At 53.1% G+C, this 22,666-nt stretch overlaps 1 protein-coding gene across 2 annotated transcripts in view; it reads right to left on the bottom strand.

Moving 5' to 3' along the window:
- TGFBI (transforming growth factor beta induced) overlaps positions 1-17,662 on the bottom strand; it is a 32,612-nt gene extending 14,950 nt beyond the window's left edge. The window contains exons 1-6 of one of the 2 annotated variants that reach the window (XM_047730411.1): positions 17,402-17,662; positions 12,678-12,776; positions 2,946-3,010; positions 969-1,129; positions 503-667; positions 97-243 (exon numbers count right to left, since the gene is read on the bottom strand). In XM_047730411.1, coding sequence (XP_047586367.1) covers positions 97-243; positions 503-667; positions 969-1,129; positions 2,946-3,010; positions 12,678-12,776; positions 17,402-17,535 — 771 coding nt within the window. In that variant the 5' untranslated portion in view covers positions 17,536-17,662. The remainder of the gene's footprint in view (positions 1-96; positions 244-502; positions 668-968; positions 1,130-2,945; positions 3,011-12,677; positions 12,777-17,401) is intronic. The other variant, XM_047730412.1, reaches the window with a different exon arrangement.
- Between the last annotated feature and the right edge of the window lie 5,004 nt (positions 17,663-22,666).

Below are 22,666 nucleotides of genomic sequence, written 5' to 3'. Positions count from 1 at the left end.
CCCATGAAGAGACACTCTCTGCTTCTCCTGCGGAAGAAGGCCCTTTTGAGAGGTCCTGTGTCCCCAGGCCGGTCCTCTCCCATGGCAGTTCCTCACCCGAAGGGTCTCAAAGGTGTCTTCGATCTCGATGATCTGCTGGATGTTGTTGGTGATGGTGGAGATGACCTTGTCGATGAGGTGCACCACACCGTTGGTGGCGTGGTGGTCGGCTTTCAGCAGCCGAGCACAGTTCACGGTCACGATCTGTGCAGAGAAGAAATGAGGATGAGCAGCTCACCTACCAGAGGTGTGGGCCCGAAGCCTCAGCAGGGGAAAACAGGGCAGCATGTGGGTTCCACAGCTGTGGAACCAGAGGGCCTGGGAAGAAGCAGGTGCAGGAGGTGGGGATGACCTCCAGCCTACCTCACCCCCAGAATGAAACCCCAGAGCCAGCCCCACGTGCAGACCGGGCCTCGGCTCAGGGTGGATACAGGGCAATGATGGGTCCCTGCGGACTCCCTACCCCATTGGGATAATGGTGGATCTGGATGCCCGAATTTTGGTACATGGAGGTGAGGGCCATGCCGTGTTTCAGCTCATCTGTCAGGACCCGTCTGTTGACCATGTGGTAGCGAAGGGCATTGAGCAGCTCGATGTTGACGTTGCTCACCAGGGAGTCCAGCACTTCCTGGAAGGAAGGCCAGAGCGGCAGTTAGGGGGCAGCCGACCACAGGGGCAATAGGTGACTTCCTGCTACCCTGGGAAAGTTACTGTGGAAACCAAGGACCCCCTCCTCAGTGAACACAACGTCTAGACAGTTGGATGGGTGGGCACAGGAAGCCATCTAGTAAGGTAGAGTTTAACTCAAGTTCCCTGACTTCATCTGAGGGCTCAAGAAAGAAGCTTCGTGCAACAGTGGGAAACTGCTATACAGTGTCTCGCTTCCGGCCCACCACCCACCCCTCTGGGAAGTAAGGTGGTTATCTCACAGCTGGCAAGGAAGCCCAGGCCTCGTTGCTGGGGGCGAAGATGGTGAAGCTGCCGGGCCCTTCCATCTCGGGCCTCAGCTTCTCTGTGCGATCTGTGTAAAGCTGAGTCGTGGTGGATCCAACGACGCCCAGGGTCTCGTAAAGGTTCGAGAGAGGTAGGGCTGCAGGGGCAGAGGACAGAGGTGGGACAGACCTGTGGAGCCCGCCCCAACCAGACCACACCTTCCCTGGTGTGCAGAGCGCACAGAACCTCTGCAGGACAGGTGTGTGGGAAAGCCCAAGGATAGCCATCATGGGCCAGCTCAAAGCCTGTCACTTTATGAGTGACAAGCTGCTTTTTTTTTTTTTTTTAAAGATTTTATTTATTTATTTGACAGGGAAACATAAGCAGGAGGAGCAGCAGAGGGAGAAACAGGCTCCTCGCCAAGCAGGGAGCCTGAAATGGGGCTTGATCCCAGGACCCCGCGTCCATGACCTGAGCCAAAGGCAGACTCCCAACCAACTGAGCCACCCAGGTGTCCTTGTCATATACTCCTTAAAGCAACTCTGGGGGTCAAATGCCTCCCTGCTGAGACTCTACTAATTAATTGGTCATTTTTTATCATTTTAGACACAGGAAAATGAAGCTTCTGTTCATAGACATATAAGATTTTTTATTTATTTATTTGGCAGACAGAGGTCACAATTAGGCAGAGAGGCAGGCAGGGAGAGAGAGAGGAGGAAGCAGGCTTCCCGCTGAGCAGAGAGCCCGATGCAGGGCTCAATCCCAGGACCCTGGGATCATGACCGGAGCCAAAGGCAGAGGCTTTAACCCACTGAGCCACCCAGGCGCCCCTGTTCACAGACATACAAAGATTTGAAAGAGAGAGCACAAGTCGGGGGAGGGGCAGAGGGACAGAGGATCCCAGTCAGACTCCCCACTGAGCTCAGAGCCCCATGCTTGCTCTCAAGGACCCAGAGATCATGACTTGAGCTGAAATCAAGAGTCAGTTGCTTAACCAACTGAGCCACCCAGGCGCCCCGTTCATAGATGTTTACATAATACCAGCAGGAATATACACCCAAAATAGATATTCTAGTTACAAACTGGGCTTTTTGATTTATCTAGTTGAAACTGGTTTCCTAATGGCCTCTACTGGAATGAAAGAACATTACAAATTTTCCAGGTTCTTTGTCTATTTCCAAGCGATAAAATGCTATTTCCTAAACACCCAAAAGTGGCCGGAAGCACAGAAGGCCTTCCCCGCCCACATGCCATTCTCCTCTCCCCACCGCATAATTCCCACCTGCCCTTCCACTTAAGCCCCTCAGCCCCTTATGACCTTGGCACCAACCAAACTGTCATTTCAAGTCTGTCCCACATTCTCAAGGAATAATTACCAAATTTCAAAGTTTAAACTTCCCCTCTGCATAGTCCCTGCGGGGATACGCTTGAAGGAAATCCTCTGATAGAATTCTTAGGTGCCGAGGTCTTTGGCTCCTCTGGCCAGGCGTGGTTCCCTGTGCTGGTTCTGGGAAAGCCTGCCTGGTTGGCCACCCTCCTCCCAATGGACTCCAAAGGTTCAAGTTTCAACAAAGGGAGGAGGGGGTGGCTCAGTGCCCCAGCCCCGCTCTCCAGCTGAGCGGATCAGAAATGCTGGGTGTGGTTAGAATCCCTCCCAGCCCAAGACAACAAGGCCAGCAGCCCAGGCCTGGGAGGCGAGCACAGGCAGGTTGAAATTGGAGTCTGCTGCACCAGCCACGTAAGAAGGTCAGCTTGCACAGAAAGGAGCAGTGCAGGAAGCTCCCTGCTCCCAGCTTCCATCCTCTGGCTCTCGTGTGGCGCCCGGAGCCAGAGAGCATGCAGGGAGGGTGTCCCTGCAGCCCTGTCACCTGTACCCCCCTGTGGATGGACTCCTGCTGCCTGCTATGTGGGGGCTCCTTCCTCCCTGCCTCCTCCCCCTCCCAGCACCAATGCCGCAGGCCTGGCTTACTCACCTGCGGGACAGCCCTTCTCTCCTGGCACCTTCTCATATCCAGGACAGCACTCGTAGCTGATGACTCTGCAGTGAGACAGACAACACACGTGAGGGCGACACAGGGCTTCCCTCCTCCTTGCTGTCCTGGGGAAGAGGTGCCTCCACAGACAGAGGAAGGGAAAGGATGGTAAAACACCCTGCTCTCAGAGGAGACCATTCAATCAGCTGTATTAGTGCATCATGGTGTTTAGGAGCAAGGAGCTTGTCAGTCCTCCTCAGCTTTGCAGAATGTTCCCAAGGTTGCCATCCGTACAGCAATCCCGCTGGGACTGCGGCAGCACACTCCATAGGGGGATTAGAAAACACACCCACCAGGAATTTGTCTCCAGCATCACTCACGGTGAACCCCATGGTTGGCGTTCTTGAGAGGTAGTGGGGAGCAAGGGGGGTGGTTCCCTTGGCCTGCTCTGGCTGACACCGCCACTAACCAACCGGGGCCTGTGCTGCCAGCCCTGTCTCCTCCCTGGGTCTCCGTGCCCCTCTGTAAAACCTATGTGTGTATCCCGCAACAGTCATTGGACTAAATCTCCCGTGCTCATCTAGGCTTCTGATTTAATAACCAAGAAGGACAGCATAGAGATCATCATCAAGTTTTTCTGTCTTCACAGTCAAACCTTAAAACTTTTAAAATTAAGACAAAGCTCCTTTGGGGTGTTTTTTTTTTTTTTCTTTCATTCTTTAAATTGAAAACAGAATCTTAGTAACAACAATGATATGTTTTCAAATTGAAAATGTACAAAGGATGACATAGCAAAGTGTACCCCATTAAACCTCGCGTCCCTCAACCGTCCCATCATCCTCCCAGGAAGCAACTGCGACTACCCGTTTGCTTAATTCTTTGGTATCTGCATGAAAATGAGACTGGCACTCTACAGTGTTAAACTTTGAAATCATTCGGTGGAAAAACTTAAAACTTTCTCTTCTCCCAACTCAGGCCAGCCCATTATGGAACATCTACCATCCTCTGGAGGTCTGAAACACACAGCTTCAGTGAACCCACTATTCTGGAAGCCCAAAAGCCTGAGTTTCAAATCATATGGCAAGGAAGTAAGTGATCAAAAGGCTTATAGCTAAGAAAGACTTGCTTCTTATCAACTCCCCGGGTTCTGAGTAAGGCTAGCCCCGCATGGGCAGGGTAAACAGAGCCTTCTTTGACAGCCTTGGAACCAAGGGCAAGTGGTCACATCCTGTCCCTTCCCTTCCTATATAGGGATTCACCCTTTTTGGGACAGGAGACAACTTGGGCTTGAACTGCAGCAGGTTTGCCCACAGAACTGCCCACCACAGGGCTCTCCCAGGATGTTTAATGACCTCGCCGGAAGACAGGCAGGCAGAGGAGGAAGAAACAGGGCTTTGGGGCCAGGCAGGGTGCTCTCAATGCACCCAGGACATTCTGCTCTTATTAAATGACTTGGAATCATCTCAGGGGAGCCCTGGTGATTCATGAGAAGACAAAGCCGACTTCATCTGTTATCTAGTGGGGGTTTCAGACACTGACTGGCTAGGATTCTCGGGCTGCCGGGGAACTATAGGAAGCATTTTGCCAGAAATGGGTCCCCCAGGAAATGGCTGCGGAGTGACAAGTCATGCACCTCCCTCTTTGCCCTGCTCCTTGCTTCCCTCTGACCACCTCATCCTCCTTTTCTCCAACCTTCCCCCATCCTGGTCCTTTCTAGCCTTTCATCTCCATACCCATAAGGGCTCTACTTATAAGGGCTAAACAGACTCAGGACTTGCCTTGACTGACCCACAGTTTTATTTTTGGAGACTAAAGTCATCTTCTGCCATGAAAGTCAGATTTGACTGACAGGCAACCTTCAAAGGCAGCATAGTGTCATGGAAACAATGAGAGTTAGGGAACTTGACTTGTGACCCATTGGTAACCAGTAGAGTGACCTCAAAGGTCCACTTTTCTCTCAGGGTCTCCATTGCCTTATCTATGAAATGGAGTGAGGTTAAACTAGATGATCTCCAAGGTTCGTTCCAAACTCACACTCATGATTCTAGTCACTAGGATTGTTTCTAGGGGGCAGAGAAGCTGTCTTTCAAAGGACAGTGTCTGCTGGCTTCTCCCAGCTAATCCTAGGGAGAGCTCCAAGCCTCAGGCCCATAGATCCAGCGGACACCCATGCATGGGATCCCAGGGCTTCTCTGATAAATACCAGGGCTCTGGGGCTGGGGTTGCAGAGGTGGGATTAAGGTCAAGTCTGCCAAAACTTAGCATCTTTCTAAAAGTGCCTGGGTGACACTTCATGGAACTGGAGAAGCACGGTTGGAGGATGGGTCTTCTCCTCAAAGCTCTCCTCATCTCAGGGGTCCCCCGTGCATAGGGGTGCTGCATACTCTATGCCTTGGAATTCCCAGCTGGGCTCGCCAACATTTCTTCTTCCAGGGTGTCAGCTTTTGAGTTCCATCTCAAATCAAAACAAAACAAAACAACCTGAAGAGAGCTCCACAGCTCAGGCGGCCTCACCAGAATTTCACTGAGGACAGAGAAAGCCAACTCACCAAGTGTGAACTTTGTAGTTACTGTGGCTGCATGTGTCTGTGCGTGGGGTGGGGGTAATGGGACGTGTGGGGAGAAGAGGGCTGGGAGGAGGAACAGATACAAGCAGACAAGTCTCAGTGTGAAGAAAGATACTTAGGATGGAGTTAGAAAACTGCAAGGGCTCTCAGGGGCAGAAGGGTTTCTTTCTTTTTTTTTTTTTTTTTTTTGGCAGAAGGGTTTCTTAAGATCACAGCTGGGTAGGGGCAGACTTAGGACCCCCTCCCCCAATTTCATCAGGTCTCATCCCTTTTCCATTGCACTTGGCAGCATATAGGGGGCACAGAGAAATCTGACACTGAGAGGACACAGGTGCTCTCTTTGGTGTGGACAGAGCCCCCCACCTCGTCAGCCCCCTTTCCATGTGGGCTTTGCACCTGTGTCCCACAGCGGCTGGATGTGGATGGCACAGGGCAGCCCACAGAGGTCAGTCCACCAGCCGAGGGCTTTTCCCTGGTTAACGAAGTGTGGCTCTGCCAGGAAGCTTTCTCCTCATCCTCCCACCCCACTTGCCTCTCTCTCTCCTTTGCCCTCCTCCTGCCACAGTCTGGCATCCTTGGCACTCTCCAGGTGCGAGGACATCAGCCATGCCTCTCACCCCCAGCCTGGTAGCCTTCTGGGCTGAGATGCTTTCTCGGCCAGCGGTTTCCCTACTGTCCCCACAAAACCAGGCCTGCTCAGAACCGGTGTGCATGGCAGAGAGGCGGAGGCAACTGGAAATTACAGACTGAGAAGACAAGCCCATTGAGATGATCTTGACCAAAACTTTCTGGACAAGCGGTGCCTGCTCACAGCCCAGTGTGCTATTCCCCTTGAGCTTTGGCTGAGGAAAACATGGGTGCTATGAAGAGATGGAGCTGGGGGCCATCACAGTGTGGTGGGTCTGATACCTTCTCTCTAGGATGAAGGCAGGAAGGATGGGAAACACAGGAGCCTCCATCTCTGTCTCCCCAGTTCCTTGGCCTCCCCGTGCAGAGAGGACTGATCTATTGCTCTCTGAATCGCATCCCATCAGGGAAAGCTGCTCCGATGAGAGGCTCTGGGCTTCTCTTTGACCTAACACAGTCCAGTAAGTAAAAAACCTCAGAAAAAGACTATCTCTAAGACAATGAGACATGACTACTCTTGTTCTGGTTTCCCCATCAGAAGAACCATTTGAGGAAGAAGGTGAGGGAAGGTGACCAATCTAGAAGGGCCTTTAAAGGAGGAAGGAGAGACAGTGTCGATCCAGGGTCTAAAGATAGAGGTGGATGGGAGGCTCTCTGCCAATGGCCTCCAGAGTGTTACTCACAATCAGATACAGACAGAAGCATTGCTAGTTCTTTCCTCAAAATGATTTTCCATGAAGTTAATATAATAAATTAAAACAATCGCTCTCTCCAACCATACTTCACAGTTCCGGCCGGTTGTCATGGCTGTGAATGTCTAGGGACGAACCAGACTCTGGAAGTAGGTGGAGCAAGGAATGCAGTCTGAGCGCCAGTTTCCCGTGACAGGAGGTAAACCACTCAGCGTGTCATGATTTCCAAGCAGAATCGCAGAGCAAACACAGCCCCATATCGTCTAGACACAAAGCCATCCCCCATGGACTGCTGGCCTGGTCTGGTTCCTTTTCTGCTCTCCTGGCCTTGGAAACTAAGCTGAGATTTTTTGAGCCTCCAGCAGAAAATCAAAATCTTGACCTCTCTGATGAGAAAGGGCTCAGCTGGGTACCTGGGTGGTTCAGTCGTTTAAGTGGCTGCCTTCTGCTTAGGTCATGATCCCAGAGTCCCGGAATCAAGCCCCACATCAGGCTCCCTGTTCAGCCAGGAGTCTGCTTCTCCCTCTGACTAGCCCCTCTTGTGCTCTCTCTCACTCTCCCTCTTTCAAATAAATGAATAAAATCTTTTTAAAAAAAGGGGGGTGCTCGCTTTGACTTCATGGCCAGCACCAAAGGCCCCATCATTAACCAGGGTCCAGCTTGGTTCATGAGAAGATAGAGACTTTAAAAAATGTACTTACATGTTTGGTGACCATCTGTGTGTATGGAGTGGGTGCACACATTGTGGGGGCTCCTGAACACTGACTGTGTCTCTTGAGTTCCCATTCCCTTTTATCTGACCAAGAGTCCCCATGTAGCAGGAAGCACAATGATCACCAGACTGGGGGTGAGCAACCAGAAGGTGGCTGGTGAGTCTGAGCTAAAAGGCCTCTGCTGCCCCTCAGGAGACCTTGTCTCTGGGACCTTCAGGCAGAGATTTTAGGGCTGTAGAGAGCGATGTGGGGCAGGTCACTCAGGCCCTACACGGCTGCTCGCTTGTGGATCTCCCCATGAGACTAACAATAGCTGCTACGTTTACTTTCCCTGGAGACATCAGGCCTGCCCCACTTCCCAGCAGATGACTTTGAGCACACTCCTTAGGCTTTCTGAGCCTCAGTCTCCCCAGCTGTAAAATGGGCTAATAATAATACCACTCTCATAGGGTGACTATGGGAATTCAATGGGTTCACATATGAAAAGTACTTCACAGATGCTTGATATTTACTAAGGGCTCAGTTCTTGAGCTTTAAAAAAAAACAACACTGCAGGTATAAACTTGAAAACTGTAGTTAGATTAATAACTTCATTGAAAGCAACGTCCTGCATGAGACCACTGTTTATCACGGTGTGATAAACAAATTCCCCATAAAATGCAACCTACAGAACGCAACAGACAGGGCCTACATTGGTTTCCCATTGTTGCGGTAACAAATAATCCCAGATTTAGTGGTTTAAAACAACACAAATTTATCCTCTTACAATTCCAGATTACAAATCACCTTACAAAGCGGCCTTAATGAGGCTGATATGAAAGGTTGTATTCCTTTTAGAGGCTCTAGGGAAGAATGTATTCCTTGTCTTTTCCAGCTTCTGGAGGCTGCGTGCACCTCCTGGCCTGCAGTCGCATTACTCTAACTTCATCTCCTTCTCTGAGTCTGACCTACCTACCTCCTTCCTATAGGACCCCTAGGACCACATAGCAGATGATCCAGGATAACCTTCCCCTCCCAAGACCTTTAACCTAATCATATCAACAAAGGCTCATTTTCCTTGTTCCAGGTTCAGGGATGAGATGTGGACATCTCAGGGAGTTGTCATTCTGCCTACCCCAGGGCAGGAGCCCGGATGCTGCATGGATGCACAGAAACAACAGAACGAATGTCAGCTAAGCTGCCACCTTGGAAGTTATAGAGTGGGACAGAACCTTCAGGCAATCCTGTGCCACTAAGGTGGCGTTAGGTGGGTGTCAAGTATATTATTCTGAAGCACATTATCCATGGGGTCCCAGATGGCTGCACGAGGAATAGGAAAGAAGGAAGTGCTGCTCCAGGTGTGGGGAGAGCCTGGCATCCCCGGCTGGCTCCTCACCATGCTCGTGGGACTAAGGCTGTGCGGGACAAGACAGGGAGGAAAAGGAGGGCTCTTCTTCTGCTTCAGAACAGATGTCCCTGGGTGTCCTGCCAGCACGAGACCCTCTGGTAAGGGCTTGGCTGGCTGAGGGACAGGCTCAAGCCATACCCCAGCAGCCTCTGCCAGAAGTTGAATCTCTAAGCTTTAACGTGGAGCTGGAGAAGTGTGAATATCGCAGCCCTTGGGCAGAGCAAGGCTGGCTCCTAGAGGAAGGGGTGTGTCCTCCTGCCAGCTCATCTTGGCTTCACAGAATGGCTACTGAGCTCATGAATGTGTTGCTGCTCATGAAATCACTTCAAGACTTCTGGAATGGACAGCTACCGCCCCTACCTGCTTGCTCCCCTGCTGGCTGTGCCTCTGCCACGTGTCTGATGTCTGAGATCCAGCTATGACTATTACCTCCCTGTGATGTCAACTCCGACCCGACTTGGCTGTGAAGCAGGCCTCCCTCTCGTGGGGCTCACACAAAGGAGGCCTGTCGGGAGGCAGCAAGGCTTCCTGACCACAGTTTCCTGCACCTTGGCTCAAGCTGCTGCACAGAAACTTTTTATGGTTACCGATCAGACTGGGGCCTGGAATCACAGAGTGGGACGCTGGCTCCGGCCAGGCCCTCTTTGCTTGATTAGCTATCGTATCACTCTGGAGCTCTTTGGGATCTGGAAGAAAAGCCGATGTGAATTTCCAACTAATAAAATTCAGTCGAGTCGCTAAATAGGGGCCCGCTGGTAACCGCTTCCTGTAATAAAATCCATATGGCAGGCTTGACAAGGAGCACCAAAGACTCAGGTTCTTCTCTCTTTGGAAATGCAGAAAAGCCACTGTCAGAGGACAACCTAGGGTCCTGTGGCCAGTCCCCTCCCTTCCTCCATGGAGCTGGGAATCCAGGGCCTCACTGAAGCAGAGAAATAGCTCCAGGCCCCTGGATTCTCTGTGGGACTGGACACTGCAAAGTCTTCCCCCCACGGCCCTGGGCTTGGTGCCACTTGTCTGCTTTCAAATTTAAATTCTTCTTCCAGACCTGGGCCCTTAGGCAACCTGTGCTGCCTCCCGCCCTGGGACACTTTGCTTCCTTGTACCCCAACACACACCTCTGCTCCAGCTTCTTCCCTAGAGTCTTGCTGAGAAAATTCTCACTGCCCAGTGGACCCCATGAAGAGATGATCCTATTTGCTCCAACCACAACTATGCTCCCCGTTTCCCAGTCTGGTCTTCACCCCTTCACCCCAATAAATGCACCTTGGGACCCATTTTCACGAGGGTGATGTCAACTCCAGCCCTCCCTCCACTCCCTTCCTGACCACCTGTGGCACTGAATCTCTGGGGGACAGATGGCAGCTCGCTCACGGGCCTCTGGCCCCGTCCATGAGTGAAGTGCAAGGCTGTTCCATCTCAGCTCCCTGACAATGAGGATGAGTTCCCCTTTCCCTCCCTGAGTCCTCTGGCCCCCTTCCAAGTGAGCTCCACCTTCCCGATACCTCATGTGATGTTCCAGGAAGGGACCCTCTTGTCCTGGATCATGAAGTTTTCTATCAACTCATGCTTTCCTAGCCTCATTTCCTCTTTTGGAAGTCGCCCAAAGCAATGGCCACCTGGACGAATTGAAGGCGCCCACCAAGCCCTTGTGGCTTTGTCAGACCAGCTCAGAGGCCTTGACGAGGCTCTGGAGGCTACCTGACCCCACTCTACTGCTCTTTCCCACCCACTGCCCACCCCCCTCTTCACTTTCTCTCCCAGGCTCCCCCTGCGCTCACTGGTGAAACAGCAGCACTCTCTCAAAGCCAAGCCTGCCCAGAGGGAAGAATGGGTCAATACAGCTGGGCGGCCTGTGCCCCCTCCTGGCACACAGGTGGAGAAGGATGTAGGTGCCAAGAGCCAAGAAGCCAAAATGGCTCATCACCAACAGCGATGTCAGCCAGAGAAGTGCCGAGGAACGTTAACAAGCTACTGTTAACAGGGCAGGCAAATGCTTCCACACAAGGCCACCCAAAATGCCACAGCCCATGCCACCCCAGGGCCAGCTTAATGTTAGAAGCAGGTCTCATTTCTAGGGAAATAAGGACCAACAAAAATGGGCAATTCTTGAAACCCAGGACTCTGAGATGGAGAAGAGCTGTTTGCTTGGTACACGTTTTTGGTCACTTTCTGAGAAGCAATTACATGTGGCCTCGCTCTATGTTTAATTAAGTAATTAATTAACTGTTTGAGTAGATGATATACACACAGGGGGAAAAATCAAGCAGCACTTAACTATTGTTATGTTTGTTTAGCTGGGGGCACCAAAGAAGAATGTGCGATGTAGAATTCGCATAATCTCCTTTTGTCCACAGCAGCAAGAATTACTGCTGGGCGTGGATTCCCGGGACCCAGAAGGTGTGTCCTCTTAGCTCACTCAGCCCTCACCTTTGAGGTTGGGCATGGTCAAGTGGGAGCCAGCAGTCATGGATCCACCCTACACGAGCTCCCAGGGGGCTGCTGGTCTCTCCCCAGCTCTGCCATGATCCCCAGTTCCTCTTGATTTGTACCCAGATCCATAATTCCCGAAGACAATCAGGGTCAGAAGTTGGACTATTTATTTTCTACGTCCGTTTTAAGGAAAGAGCATTTTCCCTTCCCTCAGCAGGTTATGGAGTGGGAAGAGACGTCTCCTCAAAACCCATGTCCCAGGCGATACATTTACAAATCCCTAACATGGGAAGGAGTTCAAGACAGTGGCTTGGAGGCTATTAACCCTCCTGTTCTGCAGACAAGAGAAAGGGCAGGCCCTCCCAAGTGGCTCGGGAGGTTTCTCAGAGCACTTTTCCTGTCTGCAGCAGAGAGCCAGCTTTGAGATCAGTTGACTCTTGGTGCCCAAATAGAACTAGGTCGCCCAGGAATTCTGTTCGAACATGCACGCCACTCTTGTTTCCACCAGGCCGCAGGGCCCCTGGAGCGAATGCCACCTCCCCGGACGCTGGCACCAGCAAGGCCTGTGGGTGACATGCTGGTCCCCATGCCACAGGCACTGTCCCTTGGGTCCACAGGGCCCAGATCTACGAGAGCAGCAGGAAGCCCTTACTAAGTAAGCACTTACTACATGCAAGGCCTCTCCTTCAGCCTCGTGGCTGCATCACTGCATTCAGGACTCGTGGCTATCCTGGATCCCATAAGGAAGTCCTTTCTCATCCCCATCGGGCACATGAGGCTACAGCTGTGAAGCAACCTGCCCAGCTAAGGGGCAGAGCCAGCCCTGGAACCCAGGAGGCCGAGCCGAGGCTTTGCTGTCTCCTAACATGCTTATTTCTAGGCACGCTGTCTTTTGGACGTGTTTACCTTATGACTGCAGAGCGGGAGCAGTGTGTAAGTTCACCGACGGGCTTTCCTTCCTAGAGGTACAGGTCGGGGGCACCTCTGCTCACTTGGTCCCACTTAGTGAGGAAGGAGAAGCGCGCGCATTCACACAAGCGCAACCCCCCGTATTTCACGCTTCTTATAATCCCACATCAGTCCTGAAAACTGTATCCAAGTCTTGTCAGGAACCTTAAAAATACAACCCCCCCCCCGGCCAGCTTACTGAAAAGGCCACTCCCAAGCACACAGCTCCCTGACATGTCTGCACAGGCACCCTCATGACTCCTGCTGCGGCCTAACCTTCCAGAAGGCTGGCCTAGGCCCAGGGCCCCCCTGGCTGCCCTCCTCGCAGCGCGGCCACATGGTCTCGAGCAGCCACAGACACTCACGTGGATTTGCCACAGATTTTCCTCTGGTACCACTGCTTGCAGTTGGTGAAGTACTTCTTGTTGGTGCCGATGAGCTTCTGCACAGCACACACGTTGGGGCTGAGATGGAAGCAGCAGTGTTAGCAAACTGGGCAGCATGCCCCCCCGCCACCATGTCCTCCCCCTGCCCCCATTGTGGGCCCTCCTGGGCCATCAGAATGTTCCAGACATGAAGAAGGTATACAGTCATTTTAGGGTTTTTTTTTTCGGGGGGTAGCTCAGGGGTAGACACCGTCTCTAGCAATTTCTAGCCCCCCGCAAGTTTCCTACCATATTAAATACTGTCTAAGTGCATCTCACATGCTGACATGGTTTCACGTAAGCGTCCTTCTTCTACACAGGTATTTGGTATGCATAGATAAAAGCATCTCAAAATGTTTAGGTCACACGCTACAGATGGAGACAACGAGCTAAGGTGTATGTCTGCTGAGCAAAGCAGCTTTGAGAGAAAGCTCCCAGCCTTTCGCTGTACACCCAACCCCTGACCCAAAATGTCCACAGGCTCTAACCTGGCCTCCCGGGACATGGCCAGCCCCACTGTCATGAGGGGAGGCCAAGGTCTGGACCCGGCACCTCCCAGGCAGTGCCACACAGATGTACTTTGCGTCCCTAGGCCAGAGGCTTGGCTCTGAACACAACCAAGCTGACTGTGGTCAGGACCTCGTTAGGAGATGCTCTCCCACTTGACTCTCTGTCATTCATACCCGGGCCCTATCCCGAGTCCGCTGTCCCTAGAAAGCCTTCCTCTAGGGCCCCAGGCGACACTCTTCTGTGCACATCTGACCTGGAATATGGTCCTTGTTTGATGCTTGATGCTTGATGCCAAACAGAATCCAACACTGATCAGAGAGGATTATCTCCCTGCCCTCCAAAGAACAGGGTTCCCTGCCTTGTTCTTTCTTTTATGTCCCAGATGGGGCCTAGCCCTGGGTCAGGGTGAAGAGAGACTTTGGAAGGACCTTGTTGAAAATACTGCTCCTGGGACCACCCACTCAGAGGAGTCCATGGGAACTCTGGAGAAGCTGATGGCAATGTCCACAGTTCTGCTGAGAAGCCTTCCTTCCCAGAGCCATGGGGGTTTGTTTTTATGTTTTCTTAATCCATGGACCAAGTCATGATCCGGACCATGCTCAGGCCATGTGGTGGCGGGATTGTCATTAGGAGCCCGTGGCGAAAGAAGGCAGCTGTGGCTATGTGGTCACAACTGTGGGGGCGGGGGGGGGGGGTGTCTTCCTGCCTCGGGTCAGGCTCATTGGCCAAAGCGCAAGTCAGAGGAAAGCAAAGCAAAGAGCCAGGGGCTTCCAGAAAACCTCTGCATCCTGAGAAATTCAGGCGTGACTTTTACATCTCAGTTCCTCTGTTACTTTAAAAATGCACTCAGTAACCATCACTTGCTGGCAGGAAGACACGGCTCCTTCAGTGAGAGCTGCACCTACCATCCCTGGACTGCTGGCTGCGGGAACATGGGCAGTTCTCAAATGTTCAGAGTTGGGTTATTGTGTAGGAGGGTGCACTGACACTTTTCTTTGCTGCTGTCTCTTTTGTCCCATGTGGATGTCACCTTTTGTCCAGTTTGTGGCTCAGGGGGCACAGGTGAATGGCCCAAGTAGGCCCACTACGTAGCAGTGAGTCGGCGTGGGGGGGGGCAGGACAGGGGAAGTTAAGGGTGGAGAGCAAACCCCAGGCTGGCAGGGAGGTAAGCCCACGTCCCCTTAGCCCTAGCTGGGTCACTCCTGAGGATTCTACCGGAAGCCCCTTTGCTCCTCTGTCTGCTGCCTGAGATTCACAGGTTACAGCTATCCCCACATAACCCCGGGAGAGTCCCCACTGGCCACACATCAGCCCTAGGTACTGTTTATTGCTGTACAATCTCAGAAGCTCTTCTATGTGACCGAGCAGGAAACAATTACTGTCGATGAATTCCCTGCAACTTTCCGTAGGCGGTTGGCGAATCTTCAGTGAGTCTCTTCTGGATGTGGTTCCAACATTCCTCTGCGGAGTGAGTTTCCACCGCTGCGGCCCTTTGAGATAGGAGCGGAGGATGGGGGCAAGGGGGGGTCTCGCTCTCACAGCAGGGTGGGAGGGGTGGGCTGTATACACAGGAAATCAAGGCTGAAGTCTAGTCGAAATGACCTCGCCATTTCTGGGCCTTCAGCCTTCAGCACCACAGCTCTGCTGTTCCAGTTGGATTTGAGAATCAAGTGCTCCAGGAAATCCAGCCCAGTTTGGGAGGACAGTAGAAGTACGAATGCATTTTTCTGTCTCTGTCAGTATTTCTGTCCCTCTCTATGGCAACATGGGTGCAGCCGGGAGTCAGGAGACCATGTCACAGTCTCTACGCTCCCAACAGGTCTCTGCACTGGAACTAAGTACCTCCCTCCCACTAAGCTGCGGTTTCTCCATCTGTAAAATGGGAACACAAACTACAGATGTCCCCTGTGGTGGTGAAGATGCAAGCGAGCGGGGTGGGGGGACAGAGCGCCGGGCATGGGTGAGGCACACTTGCTAGCTGTGCGTCAGGTCTTGGAGAGCACCGCGTGGCCTTAAAACAGCAGAGATTTTTCTTCCCTTTTCACCACTTCTCACTGCAAATGGAGGGTTGGGGCTTGAAAAAGGTCATGCATTTTGCACAGGGTGCCACACCCATGTGCAAGGCTGCGCAGTCCCGTGGTACTTCTGGGGGCACGGTGGTCACAGTAAATGCAACCGTGCTTACAACCATTTTGTCACAGTTCATCTGCCCACGGGCCCACACTTTACAGGGGAGGGGGTACAGGTGTGACTTCTCAGACCATCCTGCCAATCACAGATCTCTGCAGGCCTTTCCCGTGACACCCCAAGAACCAAAACAACAGGATCAGCCTGCAGAGGCATAGGGAGGAGGGGTGCACAGGAAGTTGGTCTAATATCCAAAATTCATAATAAGGAGCACTTGTTTTGCAAAAATACATAAACAAACAAACAAACAAACAAATAAATAAAATAATGCAGTATTTTCCAGGTGGTGTCTCTTCTGGGCTCCCAAGGGAAGGAGGATTTCTGCAGAAGTGATTCTTGGTGGAAGGATGCCAATGCCCTTGGGGAAGCTTCACGTTGGTGTGCACAGAGACACCATTCTGGGGGGCAGTGCTGCAAGACCCGTTATCCGGATCCTCTCCTGACTTAGTGGCTAAGATACAGAGGGAACAGAAACCTCCCAGGCACACTGTGGCACCCAAGCAGAACACGCTTCTTTAGCAAGAAAGGCAGGAGGACAAAGGTGAGCTGGGCATAGACAGTGAGAATGCCAGGGACACCCATTTGGACTTTTAAGCCTCAGAGACCCCTTAACTTTCTGAACCGACCCTCAGCCTTCTGCACACACAGCCTAAGCCCAAGGTGATTCTCCCCTTGCCCTAAAGAGCCCTGGACATTCCCTGGTGCTCTGCTCTTTCCAGGAGGGTACCGAGGCTGCGGCTCACCCTGCCTTCATTCCACTTGACAGAAATCCCCCTCCCCACAGCCCTGTGGACCTGATGGGCCAAATAAGCCCATATATAAGGCCACAGGCACAGGGTACAAGGATGACTACCCCTGAAGGGGGCAGCCTGTATGCACCCCTGGGGTTCTCCTCAGGGTGGGGAGCCGCGGCTTTGTAACGCCTCTGAAGTCAACTCTAGTCACCCTTAACAGTGAGTTTTGACTTGAGTACACATCTGCCCAGTCACGTGGCAGTCTGGGCCCTACTGAGTTCAAATCCAGACCCAATGGCATCTGAACTCCTACTGGGGTCCAGGGACATGTGGGCTACCATGTCCTTTACCCACATAGAGTTTTACCTCATTGTGAAAAAAGAGTTGATACAACCAGGTAGGCTGGAAGCTATAGCCAAGCCTGGTTAAGTGTGAGGCACAATGGTTTAGTTTGGGATGTAGAAATACTAGCCATCCCTGTCTGGGTCTGGGCCGGGATCTTTACCAGGTCGGACCCTCTGCTTGGGTTTGCCTCCTAAAGCCAACACATCCTCAGTGTCTCAAAGGACTGTCCACAATGATAATGTCCCACACTTATAATCCCAGCTATTGTTTCAAGGCATTCCAATCTTGGCTCCAGGGTCTAGTGCAGGACTGCAGGAAAGTGAAGCATCCTCTCCGGACTCAGTTTCCCAGTCTGTACCACGTGTGTGAGGAGAGGAGATGCCACACTGCCACTGCCGTGCCTGGTGGTGGGCGCGGAGCCTGGCCAAGTGAGCAGGAGCCTCCGGGCTTTGGACACTGCCAGCTTGCATGGCCCTGTGCCACGTGTGGAGACGCTCTCTGGACAAGGACCTGGCCCCACTGGAATCTGCGCCCGGCTGGGTGGGCTTCCTCTCTGCCCTGTGGCTTTCCACCGTTATTCTGGGCAGAGCTGCCAACTCCCCCCCTCCTCCCCCACCTCGCCCTCCCGGGGAGAGGAGGCTGAAAGCCCTGGCCGTTTGTCCAGCCCTCTCGGCCCGATGGGGAGTGTTGCTGGTCAGCTCGCCCGTCCCCTCCTCTACAAGTAGCCTCTCCTGCGGGCGTGCCCTCCAGGTCCCCCACCCCGCTCTGTACACCCCGTGCAGGGCCGGTCCCTCGGGGTGCCGGCGCGCCGCCTGCTTTGCGTTTGCGCTTTGTCCCGCGCGCCCCCGGCCCGTCCCGCGGCCACCCCGAGCGCTGCGGCCGGCTTACCCGTGCTGGCGGCCCCGGAGCCGGCTGTGCTGCAGCACCAGCTGGTACGGCGACTTGGCCGGGCCCGCCAGGGTGGCGGCGGGGCCCAGGGCCAGCGCCAGGGCGAGGGGCAGCAGCCGCACGAGGAGAGCCATGGAGCGGGAGGACGCGGACCTGGGGAAGTGAGAGCGCCGCTGCCGCGGGCCAGGTTAAGTAGGCGGCGAGCGGGAGGGAGCGGCCGCGAGGGGCGGGGAAGCCGGGCGCCCGCCGCCCCCGCCTCCCGCCCGCCGCCCCCGGCTGCGCGGCACCCACGAGCGGCTCCCGCAGTTCCCGCCCGCCCGCGCTCCCCGCGCGGCGCCCACCCCAGGGGCCAAGGCCCCTCCGGCGGGCGGGGTTGGGTGGCGCTGGCAGCAGGGGCGGCGGGCCGGCTCCTCACACCTCTCTCTCCTCCGGGCCTGCAGAGCCCCAGCCCAGAGATCCCTCCCTGACCTCTGGCTGCAAAACTCTAGGGGAGCAGGGCACTGGTGATGCCCTCCGCACTCCCTTCACACTTCTCTGTGTTTCCGGAACTGGCCTCACCCTGGCTAGCTAACTGAAAGACAGGTAAGGAGTAACACTTGGATTGACAGAAGCCAAAAAACATGTGCTACCATGACAGAAGCCAAAAAACTAAGTTACACTCAGAACCCCCAGAAGCGGGTGTCGGGGGGTCCTCTCATCTTGGTGCACACTCATTCGCTTTCCTTAAACCTCTCTTCAGTACTCTGGGCCTGACAGACTCTGCAAAGAGATGGAAGGGACTAGATTTCTGCCCTGGAGGAGCTCAGAGCACCTCTGCAAATAGTCACATGGGAGGGGCCGTCAGTATTCACCCAAGCACCTATTAATCACCCACTAGTTGCCCCCCCCCCACCCCAGTGCTGTTGGCCCTGGGGAGACAATGAAGGCCTGGTGAATGACATCTGGGCTCTTTCTGAAAAAGTTCACAGTTGGGAGATCCATGAGCCAACAATGTGCCATGGAGAGTGGCAGCTGGAGCCTTGGGAGCCCCAAGGAAGCACCTGGCCCTGTGGAAGTGACATCTGGTCTTAGACCTGAGGGTGAGAAGGAGCTGGTCAGCAAAAGGGGGCATGTGTTCAGGGAACTCAAGTTGTCCTGTTGGCTGAAGAATGGGGAGGTAGAGTCAAGGAGAGAGGAAGCTGGAAGACTGTGCTGCAGGGCCCAGATGCAAGCTAAGTGCTCGTGATGGGAAAGCAGGCAAGTGACATGATCAGTGTCAGGAACAGGCTGAGAGACGCTCAGATAAAGCAGGGCCACACTGGAGGCAGGAACGTCAGGTGACTAGGAGGGGGGCACATGAGAGCGGGACCATCCGTGGTAGAGATGGGTATGCAGAGAGGTGGGCCAACTCGAGGGGTGTGGAGGAGGTAACAGACCCAGCAGAACCTGGAGGCTGTACGTAAGGAGGGGAGGGGGAGGAGGCAGGATGTCTAAGGTGCTCTTGGCATGCACATCTCGGTGGGTGGGGACACTGTTTTTACAATAAGGGACAGGGATGGAGTTGCAGGTTTGCCAGGAGAGGGGAGGTCTGACGTGCTTGTGACTGATTGAGGTAGAGTGTCCCACGCACAGCAGGACGTAGGCTGTGGCTCTCCAGGAGGGTGGGGGTGGAGAGTCACATGTGGGAGTCACCCTGGGCACACATGAAGCTGAAGCTGTGGGAGAGCATGGACTCTTGGGGAGGGCAGAGAGAGCAGGAGGTGGGTGATGGCCGTGACGGTGAGGATGCAGAGCAGCCACAAAGCCAGTGACGGAGTGGAAGGAGATGGGGAGCGTGGGGCTGTCCCTGGGGAGGGAGGCTGTCAAGGAGGTGCTGTTCGCAGTACTGCTGCTCACATGACAGACCCAAAGAGCCTGCAGTGTTGCAAACAGAGAGCCACTGGGGACTTGGCTGTGGGCAAAAGGATGGCTGAAGCCAGATGGGGTGGTTTGACAGTGAGCGGGTGGGGTGGAGATGCGAGTACAGAGCATAGACAATTCTTTTAAGAATCTTGTCTGGGAAGGGAAAGGGAGAGTCAGGATGGGGGTCAGGGGAAGACAAAATCAAGAAAGGCTCAGACATGTTAGAACGCTGATGGAAAGGAAAAAGAAAAAGAGGGATAATCAGAGTAGGAGGTGCAGGGAGAGTCATGGAGCAGAGCAGTTGAGGGGATGGGGGCAGGGGCACCTCCTACTTAGGGCAGTAGAAGCTATTGGGGGCCTGACTTGGGGGAGCAGAGGGAATAGGGAGAAGAGGACAGATTTCAGGGAGACTTCAGGGTAGCACTGACTAGACTTGGAAACCCCATGGGCACTAGAGTAAGGAGTGAGGCAAGTGAAGAGGCAACCAAGGCTTGTAGCTGGAAAGACTGGATGTATGAGGGGCACACGGGGAAGGTGCATTTGGGTGTCAGTGGGGAGTGAGGCGTGACCCCGGGTGTGTTCACATCGTGCCCCTGAGCCACCTGCATTTCCAGGTGGAGAGGTCCTGAAAGGAGCGGCCTTCACAAGGCTGGAGTGCTGGGGAGGGGCGAAGACAGGAGATGCACCTTGAGTCACCACACTAGCAGGTGGTGGCCAAAGCCAAGGAGTAGACGAGGTATCTGGGGAACCTCTGTTGGAAGAGAGAAGGAGGAAAAGCAAGGAGAGGGGAAAGAGGAAGCAGGTCCAAGCCCTGGGGAGAATCCATTTGAGAGGCTGAGGGGCAGGCAGAGAAGGAACCCAGCAGGGAGGCCAAAGGAGAGGAGGGTTTCAGAGAGCAGCATCATTGCCAGGTGGGGCGGAGAGCTCCGGCTGGATGCTATCACCGAGTGAGTCCTAGCTTATCATTGGCACTCGGGAAACCAAAGACCAGAAGGCTGTAGAGAGTTTCCTGGAACCCCAGTTTGTATCTTCTGCATTGAAGACTAGGGAATGAGGTGGGGTGGTCTTGACCTGATGGCCTTTCTCCCCACCCCCATCTCCCCAGAATGAAGGGGTGGGACATTCACTGTCCTGGCTAGCTCTGGGAGGGAAGGCTCTGTCACTTTGAGGAAAATATTCCTTTGCCTGTTTCTACCCAGATGAGGCTCATTCTGCTCGCTGGTGAGCACGGTCAAGCACATACCTCAGTCTGGAATAAGTGAACTTTCCCAAAAACAACCTTCTGAGAGAGGAGAATGTCTCTCTTGCTGCCTTAGATTCTGGGTTCGAGTCTCCAGGGTTTAGCTCCACTTGATCTGTGAATTCTTTCCCTCATTGTGGGGTTTATTACCATTTCCTTTTTTTTTCCCTGCAACCTCTGGGAGAAAATCCACAGAACAGGATAGGAAGAGCTATTTTGATGAGTTCCACATCAAGAAATCCTGTGTGCTGACTCTCTGCTCAGCCAGGGGTCACGCAAAGAGAGAGGTGTCTTTGGCAATGACCCCACTCAGTGAGTCAGTCTGGATGGCTGCTCAGATCACCGGCTGGGAAGGCTGCATTGGCTGGGCTGAGGTCTGAGCACATGGCAGCCTCTATGGACAAGCATCTGAGCCTGACCTACTGGAAAATAATTCCTTTGTAAATGTGGGGTGGCTTTGACAAGGACAGCAGGATAAGAAACAATAGGAAGTTTCTGGGAAGGAAAGCGGGGAAGTAGCCCTTGGCGATCTTATTTGATGGTTCACCTTTGTCGCTGGAGTCCCCACACCAGGTCCCCCAAGTAGAGAGCCAGCCTTGCCTGAGTAATGGCATTGGGACAGCAGAGCTGTGGAGTTCAGGTGCTGGAGGCAGGTGGCCTGAGTTCAAATCCCAGTCCTCCTACTTAGAAACTGTGTGGCCTTGGGCAAGTTGTTCAACTCCTCTGAGCTTGAGTTGCTACTTCTCTCACAGACATGCTAATAAAACCTGCCTCACAGGACTTCAGCGTAGATTACATTTTATAACTCAAGTAAAACGGCCAATAAATAGGAGTTGCTTGCTTCTCCCTGGTAATGGTTCTATATAATAGAAGCCACTGATTAGCAAGAATAGAAGCAATCATGTGAAAATGATCATTTAATTAATTTCAAGCAGAACGTTTCTCTGTTTCAACAGGACAGCTCGGCCGAGGACAGGAGGAAGTCTTCGAAGAGATCCAAGCTAAGGCTTGAAACTCCCCCCGGGGGCCAGAGCCCTGGCAGCATGTGGACTGTAGGGAAGATTCCTCCTGTGTGTAAGGGCCCAGGACCCCGCCTTCCCGGCCCAGCTCTCCCTGTAGCAAGATTTATGGGCTTTGGAGCAAGTCAGGTAATCTCTGCAAAACTTCCCTCATCTGTAAAACTAACATTCGATGACTTGAGTTTTTCCATGAGCTCAGTAAGAGATTACAGCGATATTTCATTTACTGTTTAGATGTAGGAAAAAAAAATTCACCTTCATGCCTACCACTGCCCCCTCTAGAAAACCATAAACCACAGAGCCCCGCGAATGTAAACATGTTCTCCCACCAGAGATAGCTGCTCTGGGGGTGTTTTTGTTCTACGGGACAAGATGCAGCTGACGGGAAAAGCAAGGGTCCTCCATCCCCGCCGACCTGGAGCCAGCCAGGGCTAACACAGCTCACTAAGAGACCGCTCACTTGGAAAGGATTTTCTTTTTCTTTCTGTGTCAGACAAACCGAAGAGAAAGAGCGGCTTGTTTGGAACAATAATTACTAGACCTTTTCAGGCACTTTATAAAAATGACTACTTTCACATTCTGTGGCTCACGTAACATTCCCCCCAAACGGTTTCGTTTTTGAAAAATCACTCTGTTGTGCTTGACAACAGGCCTTAAACATCGGGATGAATTCGTGGTTTCCAACAAGTTGGCCACAAACAAAACCGACAGAAACTGGTTTGGGGTCTGCCTGTGGGAGAGCTGGCGTTTGGAACCCTGGCCAAATTCATGCCTACCTCTTGCCATCCTCCCCAGGGTCCCTGGTGATGCCCGTGTGTCAATGGGGACAGACGAGATGGTCAACATAATTTCCAGAGGACACTCAGCCTCTCTAACCTGCCACCTGGTAGCGAATTAGCTCTTAAAATTCAGTACCCTCGGACTTGCTGGGGAGAAGGAAGGATGGGTTTTGGCACGAGATATCTCACTTAAAAGAGTACGCGAATCGCATTTTGAGGAAAGTTTCCATTCTTTGTACAACACACAGCGGCACTATCCATCTTACTTTACACGCGGCAATTATCCATCCCCCTAACAAACAAATGCACAAAACAGCCCTGTTTTCGAAAATTAAGGGGTGACTGC

This window comes from Lutra lutra, chromosome 5, assembly GCF_902655055.1.
Source record: "Lutra lutra chromosome 5, mLutLut1.2, whole genome shotgun sequence".
Lineage (NCBI taxonomy): Eukaryota > Metazoa > Chordata > Mammalia > Carnivora > Mustelidae > Lutra > Lutra lutra.
The sequence above is the reverse complement of the archived record's forward strand: the minus strand, read 5'-3'. Positions and strand labels throughout refer to the sequence as shown.